Source organism: Mauremys reevesii, linkage group 13 (assembly GCF_016161935.1).
Source record: "Mauremys reevesii isolate NIE-2019 linkage group 13, ASM1616193v1, whole genome shotgun sequence".
Classification (NCBI taxonomy): domain Eukaryota; kingdom Metazoa; phylum Chordata; order Testudines; family Geoemydidae; genus Mauremys; species Mauremys reevesii.
This window is the reverse complement of record NC_052635.1, coordinates 875458-895056: the sequence shown is the minus strand read 5'-3', so window position 1 is coordinate 895056 and position 19599 is coordinate 875458. Positions and strand designations below refer to the sequence as shown.

The 19599-nt window shown below is 47.8% G+C and overlaps 2 gene segments (V, D, J or C); both read right to left on the bottom strand.

Annotated features, from left to right (window-relative positions):
* Nucleotides 1-4357: 4357 nt before the first annotated feature.
* LOC120380704 lies at nucleotides 4358-5728 on the bottom strand. The segment is given in 2 exon segments: nucleotides 4358-4653; nucleotides 5622-5728. Coding segments are annotated over 2 exon segments (363 nt in total).
* Nucleotides 5729-8607: 2879 nt separating this feature from the next.
* On the bottom strand, nucleotides 8608-9513 carry LOC120380703. The segment is given in 2 exon segments: nucleotides 8608-8951; nucleotides 9456-9513. Coding segments are annotated over 2 exon segments (402 nt in total).
* Between the last annotated feature and the right edge of the window lie 10086 nt (nucleotides 9514-19599).

The following is a 19599-nucleotide window of genomic DNA, read 5'->3' as shown; positions in this document are numbered from 1 at the left end:
TGGGGTGCAGGACCCTCTGGCTTCCCCAGGACCCTACCTGGGTGGACTCACTGTGGGAAGCACATGGAGGGGCAGAGAATGCTGAATGCTCCAAGGTCAGACCCAGGAAGGTGGGTGTGAGCTTCTTGCCCTGAAGACAGTCTGCTCACAGAGAGGAGATTTCACCAGAGTCCTGACTGGTTTTGTAGGAGCAGTTCCAGAGCATCACCCGGGACTCTGTGACACTAATATGCAACCTAAATCTCCTGACTGCAGATTTAGCCCACCACTTTTTGTCCCAGCCTCCATGGACATGGACAACAATGATCACTGTCCTCTTTATAACAGCCCCTAACATATTTGAAGCCTGATAAGTCAATCCTCATCCCCCTCAGTCTTCTTTTCTTAAGACTAAGCAGACTCATTTAAAAAAAAATTCCTCATAGATCAGGTTTTCTAAACCCTTTATCATTTTTGCTGCTTTCCTCTGGACTCACTCCAGTTTGGCTACATCTTTCTAAAAATGTAGCACCCAGAACTGGACACAGGACTCCAGCTGAGGCCTCACCAGTGCCAACTAAAATAGGACAATAACCTCCTGGGTCTTACACATGACACTGCTGCTAATACATCACAGGACTGGAAAGGACCTCGAGAGGTCGTGTAGTTCAGTCTCCTTCACTCATGGCAGGACTAAGTATTATCGAACATAGGGGGGAAATCAAATCAGTATCTTAGAAGTTTGTACACTCATGCGAGAAGTATGGGGAATAAGCAGGAAGAATTTGAAATGCTGTTAGTAAACAGAACTATGACGTAGTTAAAAGCAACAAAGAGTCCTCTGGCACCTTATGGACTAACAGAAGTATTGGAGCATAAACTTTAGACATGCGTCTGACGAAGTGGGTATTCACCCACGAAAGCTTATGCTCCAATACGTCTGTTAGGCTATAAGGTGCCAAAAGACTCTCTGTCGCTTTTTACAGATCCAGCCTAACACGGCTACCCCTCTGATACTATGACACGGTTGGCATCACAGCGACTTGGTGGGATAATACACATGACTGAATATTGGTATAGAAGGGTACAGTTTGTTCAGGAAGGACAGACAGGGAACAGAGGGTGGAGGTGTTGCCTTATACACCTCTACCTCGCTATAACGTGACCCGATATAACACGGGTTCACATATAGCACGGTAGCAGTGGGGCTCAGACAGCACTTTAAAGGGTCCAGGGCTCTGGCTGCTGCAGGGAGCCCCGGGCCCTTTAAATCACTGCTGGAGCCCTGCCGCCGCTACCCCAATATAACGGCATTTCACCTATAACACGGTAAGGATTTTTGGCTCCCCACAACCGCGTTATATCGGGATAGAGGTGTATATCAAAAATGTATAAACTTGGACTGAGGTTGAGATGGAAATAGGAGAGACTTGTTGAAAGTCTCTGGGAAAGGATAAAAGCAGTAAAAAACAAGGGTGATGTCATGGTAGGGATCTATACAGACCCCTAACAAGGAAGAAGAGGTGGATGAGGCTTTTTTAAAATAACTAACAAAATCATCCAAAGGACAGGTGTTGGTGGTGATGGGAGACTTCAACTACCCAGACACCTGTTGGGAAGAATCATATTAGCCTTTTTCACAACTGCATCCCATTATTGACTCATATTCAGTTTGTGATCCCCATAAACCCCAAGCTCTTTTTCAGCATTACAACCAGCTAGATATTCCCCATTTTGTAGTTGTGCTTTTGATTTTTTTCAACTTCCTACGTGAAGAACTTTGCACTTGTCTTTACTGACTTTCATCTTGTTGATTTAAGACCAGTCTCTATTTTGTCAAGGTCATTTTGAATTCTAATCCTGTCCTCCAAAGTGTTTGCAAACCCTTGCTGTCATCTGCAAATTGTATAAGCCTACTCTCCATCTCATTATCCAAGTCATTAATGAAATATTGAATATTACTGGACCCAGGACTGACCCTTGTGGGACCCCACTAGATATGCCCTCTGAGTCTAACAAAGAACTACTCTTTTGAGTACGGTCTTTCAACCAGTTTTGCACCCACCTTATAATAGTTTCATGTAGACAATGGTTCCCTAGTTTGCTTATAAGAATGATGTGAGATTGTCTCAAACACTTTACTAAAATCAAGGTCTACCATGTCTACAACTTCTCCCTATCCACTAGGCCAGTAACCCTGTGAAAGAAAAGCAGCTAGTCTTGGTTTGAAGAATCAAGAGATACTTTTTTTAATGCTTCATTTGAATTTGTCTGGCTTCAGCTTCCAGACATATTGGTTCTTGATGTGCCTTTCTCCACTAGATTAAACAGCCCATTTAGACCCAGGAGTGTTCTCCCCAGGAAGGCATTTATACACCATAAACAAGTCATCACTTGCTCTTTTTGATTAAACTAAACAGATTAAGCTGTTAGGCATTTTCTCCAGCCTTTGAATAATTTTCTGTGGCTCTTTTAAGCACCGTCTCCAATTTTTCAACATCCTTTTAAAATGTGGATATCAGAGCTGGCCACTGTATTCCAGCATTGGTGTCATCAATGTGGTTTACAGAGGTAAAATCACCTCTACTTTTACTCACTACTCCCCTGTTTATACATCCAAGGGCTACATTAGCCATCTTTGAACTGAGAACTCAGGTTCAGTTCCTTTCTACTCCACATCACAAATTCCTCATGGGATTTCAGGAAGTTTCTACATCTTCTCCTGTTTTGGGTCACACACAGCTCTGCTTGGAGGACGTTGTGTTCATTTGTCTTTATTTAAGGGGAAAGCAGGGGTGGCTACAACTGTGAATGTCTTTCTCATTATCACAGGAAAGTTGAGTCAAATGGGGAGCCTTTTCCAGAATTCCCTAATAAATATACTTTTATGATCATCTGGTCTGATCCCTGCATAGCACAGGCATCTAGTACAAAGACTGCAGTTCAAATTATATTCACCATAGAATATCAGGGTTGGAAGGGACCTCAGGAGGTCATCTAGTCCAACCCCCTGCTCAAAGAAGGACCAATCCCCAGACAGATTTTTGTTACAGATCCCTGAGGGATAGCTCAGTGGTTTGATTGTTGGTCTGGTAAACCCAATGTTGTGAGTTTAATACTTGTGGGGACTACTTAGGGATCTGGGGCAAAATCAGTATGTGGTCCTGCTAGTGAAGGCAGAGGGCTGCATTCAATAACCTAAGTTTGCAAGTCCCCTTGTTAATAAATGTGGCTAGAACCCAGCTGCAGAACTTTTGCATAGCCTGAGAACCACCCTGTGTCTCCACTGCACAGAAGTAGCTGGCTGCATCTCCGAGCCTGGAGTTGCTCATATGCAAATAGCTCAGCTTCTTGTCTGGAAAGAGCTGTGCTGTGAAATTTCCGCCCTGTGCGATGTTCTCATCCTGATACGGCATCAGGAGGGAGGCAGGGCTCTGCCCTGGGGGCTGTCTGAACCAATGCAAACTGGACAGGACCAGAGCCTGGTATCGGCAGGCGATCCTGCTGCTCTGTGCTTCCAGAGTGCCCACCGACATGTCCTCATGCACCTCCACTTGGCAGCTCCCTCCGAGTACGAAAGAGAAAATAAATCCAAGATGTTACAGAAACCAAGGATCATCTCATGTTACTGATCACGAACCACCTCCGAGCTGGTGTCAATCGGCCATAGCTCCATTGACGGGTCAATGGACCTCGTCTCCAGCTGGTGAACAGCAGACATCGCTCCAATGGAAACTTGCACCGTTACTTAGAGCTGACAATGTTTCCTTTTTAGCAAATAAGCATTGATTCTATCGCACTCAGTGTCTGGTTTCACTAGTGCTCCCCGGGCAGGGCGTCCATAGCTGTTCTCATTGCTGGTAGCGATCTGCTGTGGTTCAGCAGAGAAACTAGGCAGCGAGGTTCCGAGAATCAATGGTTCCCCCCGCAAAAAGTTCAAGGCTTCAAACCAAGATCTGCGAAGACTTTACTTCCCTGATCTTCCTGAGGTCAGAGGAAAGCCCAGGGTGCAATTTATCCACTGCTTCTGCACTTAAGGTAACATTTTCAAAAGCACCCAGGCAATTTAGCATCCTCAATCCCATTGACTATCAAAGGCTCAGGTTGCTAAGGGACAGATTTTTAAAGGTATTTAGGCACCTAAAGAAGCAGAGCAGCATTGAGTGGGATTTTCAAAAGCATGTAGGAACCTTATTAACAGGAATTAGTCACCTAAGCACGTTTGAAAATCCCACTAGGCACCTATCTCCTTCTGTAGGCACCTAAATACCTTTCAAACATGCCCCTAAGCCCTTTCTGAAAAGGGGCTCCTAACCTTCTTAGGCACCTTTGACAATTCCAGCCTACAGTTTTTGCACAGGCTGGGGTGCCCTTTGTGTCACTGTGTCTCCACTGCACAGAGGTAGGTGGCTGCGTCTTGCAGCTGCGCCTCGGTGATGTTCAGGCAGCTGTGCTTGTCTCTGGTCCGGAGCTCAGCTCTGAGATTCAGCCCCCACGTGGCACGCTCGTCCTTGTACAAAATCCCCAGGAGGGTGGGGCTTTCCCCTGGGGCCTGGCGGTACCACTGCACATTTCTCGCCGTGCCGGAGTAACTGCAGGTCAGGCTGGAGTCCTGTCCTTCAGAGCCGCTCAGGGACGGCGGGCTCTGCGCCACATTAACCTGGCAACTTACACCTAGTGGGAAAGGGAATTTAGATTTATAAACAGAATGATCAATGAATCAGGTCCCTCCATCATCCCTAAATCCCAGGAGAACAGAAGAACACATCATTTTCACATTATTCTGGCATTCATCACCTCCCCTAGGTTAAGATTTACAAAAGTGACTCATGATTCTTGGGTGCCCAACGCGAGACACCGTAAAGAGTCCGATTATCAGAGGCTGTGTCCCCAGCCAGCCAGAAAAGAGCGACAGGGATGATTTGAGGTGACTTTAAGACTGTGATGCCAAGTATGACGTGCGCATGGGATTTCAGTGTGAGCTGTAGTCTAGCCTATAAAGTCTCTGGGAAAGGGAATCTCCTGTCCCGTGTCTGGACAGAGCCTTGCTCAATGGGCTCCTGGTTCATGGCTCGGGCGCCTAGGCACTGGGGTAATACAAATACTAGTGACATCTGATTTCAGCTCGGGAACATCAGTTATAGGGCAATGCTCTAGCGTGTGACTACAGGAATGATTTAAGCCACTCTTGTAATAATTCTTCAAAGGTAACTTTATCCCAGTCTCTCTGCATCTAGGTGGGAAGGAGATTTCTGAGTAACTGGCTCTTTAATATAGCAGACAAAAGCATGACAAGAGCCGATGGAGGGAGCTGAAGCTAGAGAAATTCAGGCTAGAAATAAGGTGCCACCTCTGTAATGGTGATTAGCCATTGGAGAAACTTACCTAGGGAAGTGGGTGGATTCTCCAGCTTGGAGTCTTTAGATCAAGACTCGATGTCTTTCTCCAGCTCGACACAGAGCAGGGGCCCAATCCAGGAATCACTGGAGAAGTTGCCTGGAGCGCAGGGCGTCAGACTAAATGATCACAATATTCCCTTCTACCTTAAAATCTATGAAACGGGGGCACCCGGAATCACTCGTCACTTCTGAGAATCTTGGCTCCCGTTATTATCAAGGGGTTTAAACTGCCGCGGGACTTACAGTAAAGACGAATGACCAGGATCACTAGTAGAGCCCCAGGACACCTCTTCCTTGCGCTGCCCCTCATTTCTGTGACCCAGGACCTAGAAGGGTTCCTGGCTCCTCATGTATTTATCACCTGCAGGCTCCTCCGTCCTCTCCTGGAGCTTTTTAAATCTACTTGCATTTCTCCTACCAGCAGCAAGGCCCTTCCCTCCCAGACAAAACACAGACTCACTGCAGAGACCCATGCAATTACCTTCCTCCCCAATACACGGCTTTCAAGGCGCAACACTGCCCCCTAGCAGTTACAGTTTTTGTTCAGGAGGGCGGCCACTTTGTTTCCTGTGTCTCCACAGCGCAGAAATAGCCGGCTGAGTCGGCGAGCTGAAAACCGTCGATGTGTAGATGGCTCCGTCTCTCCCCTTTCAAGAGCTCCGCTATGAAATTTGGCCCCTGGGTAACATTCCCATCCTTATACAGGCTCAGCAGGAAGGCAGGACTTTCCCCAGGAAACTGCCTGTACCAGTGTACGTAGGACACTGTTCCTGAGTAGCTGCAGGTCAGAATGGAGATCTCTCCTTGGGATCTGATCAGAGATGGAGGACTCTGATCCACTTTAATTTGGCAGCTCACCCCTGTAGACAAAGGCAAATGGAGAAGCAACAGATGAGCTTGTTCTGTTCTAATCAGCCCCTCATCTTCCCCAGTGGTTGCTCCTTATCACTGTTTCTTCTTCAGCCAAAATAAATCAGAATCTCTTAATACTGTGGGCCTTGGTGTAAATGTATGTGGTTCCATCAAAGACAACAAACCTACCCTGATAAGCAGCAGCTGAGTGCCTGCTCCGTTCCTGTGATGCTCAGCACAGCATCTCCTGGAGAATGGAGAGGCCTCTTAGGTCATCAGGGACTAGCACTGCTGGGTGAATTCAGCTTCCTGCTCTGGGGAACTGAGGCACCAAGCGGTCAGGGAGGGGGTTTCCATAGGAGCCAGGCACTCAACGTATATTGCAGTTTCAATGGGATTCAGGCACCTGAATCTGTTGGTCTCCTTCCAAAATCCAAGCCTAAGTCACTTGCCCAAGGTCAGGTAGTCTCTGGCGGAGCCAGGAAATGAGCTCACGTCTAGTGGCTAAAGCACCAGACCTTCCTCATCCCCACATTATTATTATCTCAATAGTGGAGTAACTCAGTGCAACTCTGTGGCCTGTTCGGTGCACAGGAGGTCAGATTAGAGCCTTGCCGGCGTTAAACTCTATGAGTTATTATTATAGCACCTGGAGACCCAGCTGAGATCAGAGCCCTTTGTGCCAGGCGCTGCAGAGACACAGAATACAAGACAGTTCCTGTCCCCCAGAGCTCAACAGACAAAACCTCCACAAACATATAATAGAACTGAAGTGAGCTGGGGGAGGGGCATTGTGCCGGACTCCGCAGAGACCCCCAGGAACTGAGATCCCTGTTACTCCGGGCACTGCACAGACACCATGGGGAAAAGCCCCCTCCCTGAGACACTCACAGTCTAGACAGACAAACTCCCCCTACACTTACAGTAGAACTGAATGGACAGTATCACTGACAAGGCTGTCAGCTGCCTCTTCATTGCTGCTCCGGGTTACCCCTCAGCGCACTGAGGCCAAGGGATGATGCTTTTCCCTGCCTCCGGGACAGCAATGCAGAATCTGTCTGCAGCCCTCTTTGCTGGAGGGATCAGACACATTAATGAGCCCAGCCAATCAGGGACAAACCCCTAGTCTCAAAAAAACAGAACCATGCCCTGGAGTAACCCTTTGCCTCTGGTGTCTTAGGGGAAAAGCTGCCCTCTGCCGGGCCCAGAGACAATAGACAGGTGCAACTGTATTGACCCCAATCTCCTTCCTCTTCGTTAGAAATGCTGCCCCCTCCTGGCCAGAGACGTACACCCTGAAGTGAATCCCCCTGTGGTTGTCACTGTTGGTACATTTTGTGTCTGTGTTAAATAGGTCCCTTTTCGCTGGGTTTAACAGTCTAACTTGCCTCCCCCTGGACAAAGGGGTGATCCCCAGAGCTGGGCTCCATGGGAACGGGCAGTGCCAGCTATGCACAAACACTCTGCCGCTGTCTCAGCCTTGTGTTCTAGAGGCGCAGTCTGTGGCACTCGGAGATCAGTCTCGATTTAATCCTCAGTGTCTAATGGTCCCCCAAGAAAGGGGGCTATTTTGTGCCACTGGAGTATTTTTTTGAATCTCCGTTTCTGTTTCTTATGTCTGGCTGCCTGTCCCTCTCTCTCTGTATCTATAAATCCACCCATCTCTTTTTTCTTTTATTTTCTCCCTGTTCATTTGTTTTTATATTTTATCTTTTAATTTCCTTCCTCCCTCCAAACCTTCAGGCTCCTTAGACCAGTGGTTCTTAACCAGGTCCCGAGTACATGGACCCCTGGGGGTACACGGAGGTCTTCCAGGGGATACATCAACTCATCTAGAGATTTGCCTAGTTTTAAACAGGCTACAGAAAAAGCACAAGCCAAGCCAGTACAAACTAAGATTTCATACAATGACTTGTTCATACTGTTCTATATACTATGCACTGAAATGTAAGTACAGTAGTTATATTTCAACTGATTTATTTTATAATTATATGGTACAAATGAGAAAGTCAACCATTGTTCAGTACTAGTGTGACTGGGACACTTCTGTATTTTTAGGTCTGATTTTTGTAAGCAAGTAGTTTTTAAGTGAGGTGAAATTTGGGGGGTCCAGAAGACAAACCAGACTCCTGAAAGGGGAACCCTCGTCTGGAAAGGTTGAGGGCCACTACCTTCGAGGTCTTTCCCTAACAGGTATTCCCGAAGTGCATTCCCTCCTCAGCCTCTCTCTGTCTCAGCTCTTGGCCCGTGCGATGGGGATCCTCGCACTGCCCTGCCTCACCAGGGTGCTGGGGTCTGATCATGACAAGGAAGGCGAAGCACGCTCAGGGAGGCACTGTGTAAGTAGGTGGTGTTGTGCCGCCAGCCAGCCTGACAGTTACCCTCTAGCTGGGGAGTTTTTGCACAGGCTGCCAGTGCTCCTGTGTCGCTGTGTCGCCACGGCGCAGAAGTAGGTGGCTGCGTCTCCCAGCTGTGATTCTCTGATGTGCAGGGAACTCAGCCGCTTCCCCTTGTCGAGCTCCGCGGTGAGGTTGGGCTCCTTGATTTGTTTCTCATCGGACACCAGAATCAGCAGGGAGACAGGCTGGCCTCCGGGCAGCTGCCTGAACCACTGCAAATTCCAGAAATTGCTCGCCGTGTAGTGGCAAGAGATGCTGCAGTTCTGCCCTTCCCAAGTGACCGCAGACAGGTTCTGGTGCACCTCGGCCTGGCAGCTTCCCCCTGTGGGCAGAAGAGAAAAGACACACCTCATAGATGACAGGGCACCTCTGCTCCGTTCACACACTGGCTGGATGCAAAGCCCAGGGGAGTTTCTCTTCATTTCCAGGGGCTTTGCATCTGGTCCACCACTGCTATTTCCCTATATTGCTGTATTCCTAGATAGCCATAATCTGGGGTTAGGGGTTGGGGTTAGGGGGTTAGCCCTAGATTATTGCTGGCTGCGAGATTCCAAAAGGCACAATAATAAGAGACAGCCCTTACCCCAAAGAGTTTACAGATTAAATAGCCAAGCACAGGGGGGAGGGGAAACTGAGGCACACAAAAGGGAAGGAACTCCAGCAGGCCAGAGCTGGGAATTGAACCCAGGGGTCCTGTATCCCCACCCAGTACAGAGAACGGTGCCTGATTAGCAAAGCAAAGGGAGAGTCAGGGAATTAGTCCTTGTCTATTAAATCCACCATCATGTTCAGCATCTTCTGTGGCGTTTCCTGCCCCCAGACTTACAGGGAATGTTCACCAGCAGTAGCAGCAGGCGGGGGAACAGCTGCCAGGGTCTCCCCATTGTCCCTCAGCAAAGAAGCTGTATCGCCGGGTGTTCCCCGTTCAGTACAAAAGGTTCAGCCCCCTCGCAGGTAGATTTACTTCTCCCTCCGGGGCAAATTTACCAGCTCCACCTCCTGAACCAGGAGCCTCTTCGGGACCCACTGGCGGCAGCTCCGGGTAGCCTAACACAGCCGGGAAATGAGTCCCAGGGGGTCACTTTGCAGATCTGCTCTGAGCAAGTGGGTGCTGTGGGCGGGCGGAGCCTGGCTTCCAGACACAGATGGATTGTGGGGAAGAGCGGGGGCCTCTTTCAAATTCGCATCCTTGCTGGGGCTACACGGCTTTACAGCGCCATGTGAATGGCCCACGGGACTAGTACAGACAAACCCGGCCACAGGGCTTACTATAATAATGGCGCAAACTGCTGAAGAGGAGCCTTTTCCCTCCCCTGAAATGTAACCTGTGACAGGGGATGGGTCACTTGCTGATTCCCTGTTCTGTTCATTTCCTCTGGGGCACCTGGCACTGGGCACTGTTAGTGGATAGGATAATGGGCTAGATGGACCTTTGGACTGACCCGGTATGGCCATTCTTATGTTCTTAAATAGATTTCACGTGTCTGGATGAATAATCCGCAAGTATAAGTGTCGCAGGCTACTTCTACACAAGGAAGTGATGTTTCCTGCTGTGTCTTCAATGACAGCGACTTCTTCAAAACGATCTTATATTTGAGTGTTTGGTTATTAGAATGTGGAGGAAGGAAAAATGTCTCTTCTCGTTCGTTGCAGTCTTCATGCTTCATTATCGAGCTCCCTCGCTTTCCTGAGCCAGTATCTAAATAGCTAGCTAGATTGCCTGCTGCACCTCTGTCTATGCATCCATTTAGCCACCCTGCCCGCTGCTTTGTCCGTCCCTCCCTCTTGCTGCACTATCTGTTGTGCTGACACTTATCTCCGTGGCATGTGAGCGCTGAGAGTAAAATCGTTTCGCACACAGGCCCGAGGGCTCTACAAGTCTTTGCACGCACGCGCACACCCACCTCCCTGACAGGCTGCAGTGGGTTTTGTACTAGTGCAAGTACACGGCTGAGGGCCCAGGCTGGCTGCTGGGGAAGCTGAGCGAGCTGCACCGGTGGGTGGTTTCCAAGGACCCGGTGAAGGAATCTCCCTGTTCCCAGCCACCCGTGATCCTTAATATCATGAGCTGCGGGGAACCGCCTGGGACCTGGTGGTAGCAAGGGATGCTCCGCGCTCCCCACGGTAACTGTCCCTCGCTGGAGACAGCAGGTTTGTCTTGAATGACGGCGTATGGGCCGCGGGCCCCTGTGGGGGAAACAGGGCGAGGGAGGCCAGCGGACGTCAGGCCCAGGGAGGGGCGGGCGTTTGGCTGGAAGTCCCCTTACAGTGGAGGGCTGGAGATGAGCCAGCAGGAAACAGATGGAATTTTACAAACTGCACGTGTCTGTTGTGCTCAGTAGAGCTGACAGGAAGAGATGGGACTGGCGTAAACTCAGCTCTTTGCTTGTAAAATACCAAGGGACGCCAAGCTCTTAAATCCTGCCTGAGGGTGAGGGGGGAAGTGTCTGTGTGTGTGAGAGAGAGAATAACAAAGACTGGGTACAAAAGGGAGTAATACCTGGCAGGAGAAGGAAGTTCATGGGTGCTGTGGGGTCTGTCAGACCCTGGTAGGACTGGGTCCCTTTGCCGAGAGATCTACGTCTGACACAGGAAATTCTCTGTGTGTGGGATGCATTCGGGGGGACAGGCTGTTTATCTAGGAGTGTGCCGTGTTCTTGTAGCTGTGGTGGTCCCACACTATTGGAGGGACAAGGTGGGTCAGGTCATATCTTTCAGTGGAGCAACTTCTGCTGGTGAGAGACACGCTTCCCAGCGGAGGAAGAGCTCCGTGTAACTGGAAAACTTGTCTCCCCAACAGAAGCTGATCCAATCAAAGATATTATCATCTAAGAGGGTGTATGGATCTCTTTGACTCTGAGATGAAGTGTGTGTGTGTGTGTGTGTGTGTGTGACTGATGGTGTGGATGCATAGATATCTATATTTCTGAGTGTGTATGATGGGGGATATATATCAGAGAGTGTGCGTGTGTGATTTCAGTGTATAGGTTTCTGACTGTGTGCTAGAATCTATTTGTGCGTGTGAGTCTAGGTGAGAGATGCGCCAGCCTGTCTCACTAGCAGGCACAGAAAATTGTATCAGGGATTTAAAAAAATAAAAAGATGAGGGGAAGCGAAAGAAAACAGGATTTCAATGAATCGCGGATTGATGCAGCTGAAGGTGGTTGGAGTGGAATGGCCGCTAGGGGGCAGCAGCGGGTGAGGAATATGGGGCGAGGCCTGGTTTTACCCTCAGGTGTATCCCAGGCGAGAATGGCTTGGCCGATCCATTGGCTCTGGCGTCCCATCTCCAGAACAGGCTGATGCCGCATTGTGATTACTCCAGCAGGGGCCTCCCTAGGCAGCGTGACAGGTGCTTTAAAAACAGATCGCAACAGAGGCTCCCTGCCCCTAAGACATTGCCTGTGCAGCAGGGAAAGGCAGACAAGGGGATGGGAGGGAAACATGCACAGAGAGTAGAAAGGACTTGCCCAAGTTCATATAGCAGCTCAGTGGCAGAGACGGGCAGTCACCCTTAGACTGTAGGTTCTCTAGGGAAGAGACTGGGCTGGGGGGGGGCTGTACTTCTACACCCCCTAGGTCAGGGGTAGGGTTTAGCGTTGTGGTGATTGTACCATTCGCATTTTGGTTACAGTCTTGCGTAAGGGTTTCATTCAGGGTAAGGGTTAAGTGTGGGGTTAGGTTTACGGTTCAATGGGAATTGAGTGTCTAGTTTCCTTAGGCCTCTTTGAAATCCCAGCCCAGTTCCCTAGGAGAACTATCCAAATGCTGAGAATAAAACACGTCTCCATATTTTTTTTTATCTATACCGACGAAGTTTCAAACTCCCAGCTACTGCCGCTGACTCAGATAAATATAAAATTAACGTCTGTAAGGGCAGCTACAACTGTGTAAAATTCATTAGAAACCGGCGAAGAAAGGAGGGAGTTTGGGGAAACTCAGCACAGATCCAAAAAACACAGTGGGTTCAGGTCAGCCTGCAGCTGAGATATTAGTATTCTTAAGGGGAGAGGGATGGACTTGTGGACAAGGATCTGCTCTGGGATTCAGAGACCAGCTCTACCACAGACTCTGTGTGTGTAACGATGTGTAATCCCCCTCCTCCATGCCTCAATTTCCCTAGCTGTAAAAAAGGGAGGGTTTTTTTAAACTCATATAGAGACGGTTAAGATTTTTTGATGCACCCACAAAAACAACAAGGAGTCCGGTGGCACCTTAAAGACTAACAGATTTATTTGGGCATAAGCTTTCCTGGGTAAAAAACCTCACTTCTTCAGATGCACCCAGGTATCAGTGGAATGGGGCATGAATATGTTTACAGGCAATAACGTCTGGGATTATCACAACAAATGTAATGGGATGAGGCACCCAACTCCATTAACCTCCTTTGAAATTCCCAGTCAGAACTCCTGAAAGAATTGTTTAAAATCATTTTCGTCTTTCCTCTGCTGCCTTTGCCGGCAGCCTGAGTGAAACCGAAGACACAGAGCGTGGAAGGGTTTCCAATGACAACCTGTGTTTATATTTCCAACCAGCAGATGGCGGTGCTTTGTCATGACTTTACCACGTACCACGTGATTTTAGAGTTCACGGTTCTTGGGGAAAGTGTCTTGCAATTAAATAATTTCCAAACAAATCTACCCAAAATGCAAATGTCTCTACAACAGGAGCATTGATTTGACTCTGGGAGAGTTGGTAACTGCAGCTTTACCCCACCACTCAAAACCGAGTATTTCGAATTATTTCCCCAGTATTTTAACTCGCGTATTTAACCCCCATTTCAACATAAATGAGCAATTTAACGGTTCATTGTCCATGTGTAAAGGGATGTTTTCATTCGCATTTTATCTCAATTTGCATTTTCAACAATGTCACTTCATCTACATTTGTACTTACCTTTAACCCTTGTTTTACTACAAATGCTTTTCCCCCCCGCAACACAGAACAGGTCATCTCGTCAGCTAAGAAAATAGTTATTAATAGTTTCCTAATTAAAGATCAGGCCCATTATATTATCCAAGGATTGTGTTTAAATTAGCTCTTTACAGAAACCTGTAACTGTTAGGAGGAGATGTATTTTAAGCAGCGTCAGTACTCAGGCTGTTTCAAGGCGCTGCAGCCCGTTTTAAGGCCTGTGGCATCCCCTGCAGCAGGGCTGGGAGGTTTTTGTGCAGCTCTGCTGTGAGGCTCTGTCACTGTGCCCGCTGCAGGGCGCAGAGATACACCGCTGTGTCTGCCAGCTCCAGGGCTGTGATGTTCAGAACTGTGGAGGTGTCGTTCGCCTGCGAAGAAAACCTCTCCTGGGCGAAACCTGCAGTATCACTGAACGTGCTTCCTTTTGCTTCTCTCAGGAGGATGTACTGCGGGGCTCGGTTCGGGTACTGGCGGTACCGGTACAGAAAGACACCGGCAGTGTAGCTGGTTTCATAAGAACAGCTGAGGGTCACGGTGTCGCCTTGTGATCTGGACACTGCGGGTTCATTGGACCGGATCGAGTCACCCAGCACCGCACCTGCAACGAGACACTCACAGTCAAGGACATCCAGGTGCATTGGCAGGTCTAGGCTGTGAATTTTAAAATAGCCCAAGGGGTTTATCCGCCTGATTTCGAACAAATTAAGGTTAGCGCAAAAATTAAGGTTAAAGCTAGCAGGGGCGTTCAGATCTGGGTCAGGGTTAGGATCTGGATTCGGATTCTGGGTAGAACGGGAGTTGGGAGCCGAATTCCATGACGCTTCTTCAAAAAACCCAGAGCCCGGTTACCTAGTAGGTTAAAGATCCAAAGGTGGAGAATGAAACGCGTCTCCATGGTGCCTCAGACAGCTGGAGCCCGGACAAGCTGAGAGGCCGCTGCGAGAAGAATTTAAAGGCAACTTCCCGGAAGGACTGGGAGAGGTTAGTGCTAGACCGGCCTAGCAGAAGAGGGAGGGGTTCGGGAAATGTGTAACAGACACAGGAAACGAGCTGGGTTCTGCAACTGAAGCGCAGGTGAGAACTCGTGGGACCAATTCCTTCCTCTGCATTTCCTGGAAGGTCGGTTTCTGGCTTTGTGTCGTTTTTTCTGATTCATTTTCCTTTTTATTGTACTTCTTGTTGCTACGTGGTGAGAAGTGAATTAAATACATTGTGTGAAGACTTAAAAGCTCTGTGTTGTGTGTGCCGGTTTTGTGAGTGTGGGTGTGTTTCTATCTGTCTCTATTGTTTGTGTTTGCACGTGCGTGTGTGTCTGCATGCTTCTGTGTGTTGTGTCTTTGTGTATCTGTCCCATTGGCCCCATGCTGGTTTACTCTAGCTGGGGGAATCCAGCGCCAATGGAAGTACAGCTGATTGAGACCTGGCCCAGCTGACTCCATCTGCCACATAGTGATTCACCGCAGCTGAGGAGCAGACCCAGAGTGGGTAAAGTGACATTAATCTGAAGTAACACAATGGTGAATTAGGGCCATAAATCTCCATGGGTGTCAATTCGTGTGGTTTATACCAGCCCCATCATCTGGTTTAACCATCTGTCTGTTGCCTGGGAATTCTACTCTGCAGTTGTTTTTCTCATGATGATAAAGCCCAGGGGGTGGTTTTTTGTACAGGGCTCCCTATTAAACGCCTCACAGTGTCTTCCCACAGAGCATAGAAATACATCGCCAAGTCCGTCGGCTCTAGCTCTTTAATGATCAAAGTGAAGAATTTTGAGGATTTCCTGAATTCTGCAGAAAACCTTCTCCTGGCTCCATTCTTTTTAGCGTTGTTCTGAAATATTTGGAAGAGGAAATCCATTGCCCCTGATCATTGCTGTCTGTACCAAAATAAGTAATAATACTGGTATCCAGTGGAGAAAGTACACTCCAGGGTGACAGTCTGACCCCCCAACTTTGCCAGCTGCCCTTAGGTAATAGGTAATAATTGGAGATATACCCCAATCTCCTAGAACTGGAAGGAACCTTGAAAGGTCATTGAGTCCAGCCCCCTGCCTTCACTAGCAGGACCAATTTTTGCCCCAGATCCCTAGGTGGCCCCCTCAAGGATTGAATTTACAATGCTGGGTTTAGCAGGCCAATGCTCAAACCACTGAGCTATCCCTCCCCCCTTGTGTTTACGTGACACTGCCTTGTCCCTGGCTGGAACCTGCAGGGAAGGAAAGAGGAAAAAGTTCACCATAATTAAGCATGTAAAACTATTGCACATTTACAGCCAGTCTCGTGTGAGGAGAACAGAAGCCTTTTAGGACTCAGGGCCTCCCAGAAATGGAAAGATTGTTTTTACGCATCTTGTACAAAGAGAATGACGCAGGCACAGGCTGAGGGATGGGTTTGCCTCACGCTCTAGGTAAGGCAGCAGTGAAGTTGGGAATGGAACCTCGGAGTCCTGAGTCCTAATCATCCATGCTCTACCCACTACAGCATGATCCCCACTCGGGGCTGGATATAGGATCCAGGAGTCCTGATACTCAGTCTAACTGCTCTCAACCACTAGACTCTCCTCCTGTCCCAGAAGTGGGACGAAAAGCTCAGACCCCTTCTTTTAACCTGCTAAATCGCTGCTCTCCTCCCTGGGCTATGAACAGAACCCAGGAATTCTAGCTTCCAGTTTCCCCCTTTTCAAACCCATTAGGTAACAGAAGTTCTAACTTTCGTTTCCCTTTTTAGCGGGCACTTACTCAAAGATAGAAATGCTGTTGCTGTCCAAATCAAGATTTCTGGAGCCTTCGTGGTTAAATATATTGTTTCCAGATCTTCAGGGGGCGAAAGTCACCATAATGATGGGTGAATACAGGAACCTGGATAGAATAGAATCTTATGGTGAAGTTTCTCTCACAGAATCAAACCAGAGAAATTAAATCTGTGGCAAGACCATTTCATCCTCTCGTACAGACCCCAGTTAAAGGCTGTTTCCCTCGCCATGTAACAGCTAATACCCTCCGGTAGCGTTTACCCTGCTCATGGTGGATTTGGCTTGTTCCTGTCACGTGACACCTTTCTAACCTCCAAATCTCTTTAGTAACTCAGTAGAAGTAGTTCTGTCCGCAGAAGTAGTTCTGTCTCATCTTCGAAGACAAGAGCTCAGCAAGAATCACAAGGTCGACCAGGGGTTTACTTTTTAAAAAAGCTAACACCAAAAAAAAAAATCTAGTCAGGACCCTCCCTGCTCACAGCCCAGCGAAACATTGTGTGCGGGGATCTTTCTCCAGAGTGAAGCAAAATTAAGCTAATTGATTCAAGACATGGGGATTTGGGCCATTGACTCCAATGGCGAGACAGCTGATTTATGCCAGTTGGGGTCTGGCCCATTGAATCCAATGGAGCAACCTTGATTTGCACCAGCTGATACTTTGCCCCATTTACGCTACTGGAGCGAGATCTGATTCCTACCTGCTGGGGTCTGGCCCCAAAAGCAGACGGAGCTATTCATGGGAATTGCGGTGTGACAGGTACTGACATCGGGCTCATGAGATTCTGGGTGTTTTGGGATAAGTAGGGGGATGGTTCCTGGAAAAGGGTAACATTTCCACACAGTTAGTGCCCGTGCGGTTTCAGTCACACCCTGCATCGTTTGATTCAAACCCCTGCTTGTGGTGTCTCTTTACACTGATTTCTATCTGCGCAGGTTTTGTCTCCGAGTCAAGAAAAAACTGAGCACTGGATTTTATAAAAGCCCCTCTATTAACCCACCCGCCGTGGTAATCTAAGGCCCTCTCAGAAACACGTCGACTAATTTTTCAGTTCTAACACCGCAATTCTCAGACCCACGTATTTTTCGACTCGCCTGAAATCCCGTAACAACCGATTCCCAGCCCCGTTGTGCTCGGTTCCAGCAGACCTTGGGAAGAGGTACTTCGTCTGCCCGCTGCCGTCCTGTTTGTACCAGTGTATGTCATAACCTGCATCTTCAGTCGAGAAAGTACTGCCCAGTGTGACAGAGTCACTTTGTACCCCGGTCAGCTGTCCTTGTCTCTGGGTGACACTGTTCTTCTCGGTACTTGATCCTGCAAAAAACAGTAGATGCAAATTCACTATAAAATTAGCACAGTTGTGTCTGCTGTCAACTGAGAATCTCAAAGGGTTTTCCAATAGATGTGATCTATCTGTCTATCTATCTATCCTTCCCCGTTCTGGAATATATAATTATTTGTCTATCTCTGTATTTTTTCTCCATCATTTTTTAGAAAGGCTCAAGCGGAGATTTTCAAAGCTGCCCAAGAGATGCAGATGTTTTAAAATTAATGTGATCTGGCTGTCCAAATCCGATAGACAGCTTTGTAAATCCCAGCCCTAATACAGAATGGCATTTTTTCTTCATATTAAACGGCGTGTCTCTTTGTAAAAGGAGGATAAATTTCTTCCCTCAATACCACAATATTCAATTTTATAGTTCAGGGATTTTCGTTTTCACCCTAAATATGTTAAGAGCTGAAGCTGCGTGGCCTTTAAAAACACATTTCGACTTTCATACTTGTATTCATTCATAAAGAAAAACACAAACATTGACCTCACCTGATAACAAAAGTAGAATATAGAGCTGTACAACTAAACACAGCATGCTGCAACTTCAAATTAACCTCGTGGTTACTCTGTGTCTGTAGCAAGCAAGAGAAGATTTCTTCCGCTTGTGTTAGTTTGTTTGTTTTTTCTATTTTTAATTATTCTGCTTGAGGTAAAGAGGAGCCCTGCTTTTCCTGTAAGCCCATCTTCTATTTCTTTCCTGCCCTTTGATAGCGGAGAAGGATGGCTCAGTGGTTTGCGCATTGACTTGTTAAACCCAGCGTTATGAGTTCAATCCTTGACGGTTCCATTTAGGGAACTGCGATTAAAAAGAAAAACAGTACTTAGTCCTGCTAGTGAAGGCAGAGGGGGCTGGACTCATTTTAATGGGAATCTGGTGTCCAAACCCCCAAATCATCTTAAAACTCTGAGACCAAGCATTTCCTGTCTACCACACAGTTGGGACTTGATGATGATGATGACAATGGCACCCAGAAGATAAAAACTGAGATTTAGTCAGCCTGTGGAACTCCTTGCCAGAGGATGTTTTTGAAGGCCAAGACTATAACAGCATTCAAAAAAAGAACTAGATAAGTTCATGGAGGATAGGTCCAACAATGGCTATTAGCCAGGATGGGCAGGGATGGGGTCCCTAGCCTCTGCCAGTATCTGGGAATGGGGACAAGGAATGGATCATGTGATGATCACCTGTTCTGTTCATTCCCTCTGCAGCACATGGCATGGACATTTTCAGAAGACAAGACACTGATCTAAATGGACCTTTGATCTAACCAGGTATGGCAGTTTTTATGTTCTTATTGAACTTTAGGGCTTCAGTAATTCAAACGTATTTTTATTTAAATCAAAAGAGCAAAAAAATTTCCAGTGCAACTAGACAAGATCCACCTATAGGCGGACCACCAGAATGGAATCAAATTTAGACCAAAAAAAATTGTCAAGTGGAAAAACAGAGTGCCTTCCACTCTATGTTGCCCTGAGCAATCTTTCACTTTTTGTACAGGTACAGCTATTACCCTACTCCACAGTGGGTCTGATAACACGGTAGTTCACGGAGGAGTCCTGGAGAGACACCTCTTCAATTTTCAAGGTCAGACGCATCTTATTAATAAAATAATCATTATCCTCCCAAGTACAAAACTGCTGAGAATTTCCCAAGAGCAAACTTGTTCCCATCAGCAGACATGAAAGCAGTGAGTCTGGGGGGTGGGGTGGGGTGGGGTGGGGGAAGATAGTTAAAGGCAAAGGTTTCGGTGTTAGAGAGAGACCAGAAGGTTTATTTAGCAATGAGACAAGCTGCTTGAACAAAATCACAATCACCTGGGCACAGAGTCACTATAGAAAAGCTTAGAATCAAACAGGGGCCCATGATTTCAGCAAAGCGGTCCCCATTTTGAGATTCACAAGGCGGCAGTGCAGGGCCGTCAGGGGACCGGCGGGGGAAGCAAGTCGGGCAATTTGCCCCTGGCCCCGCAGGGG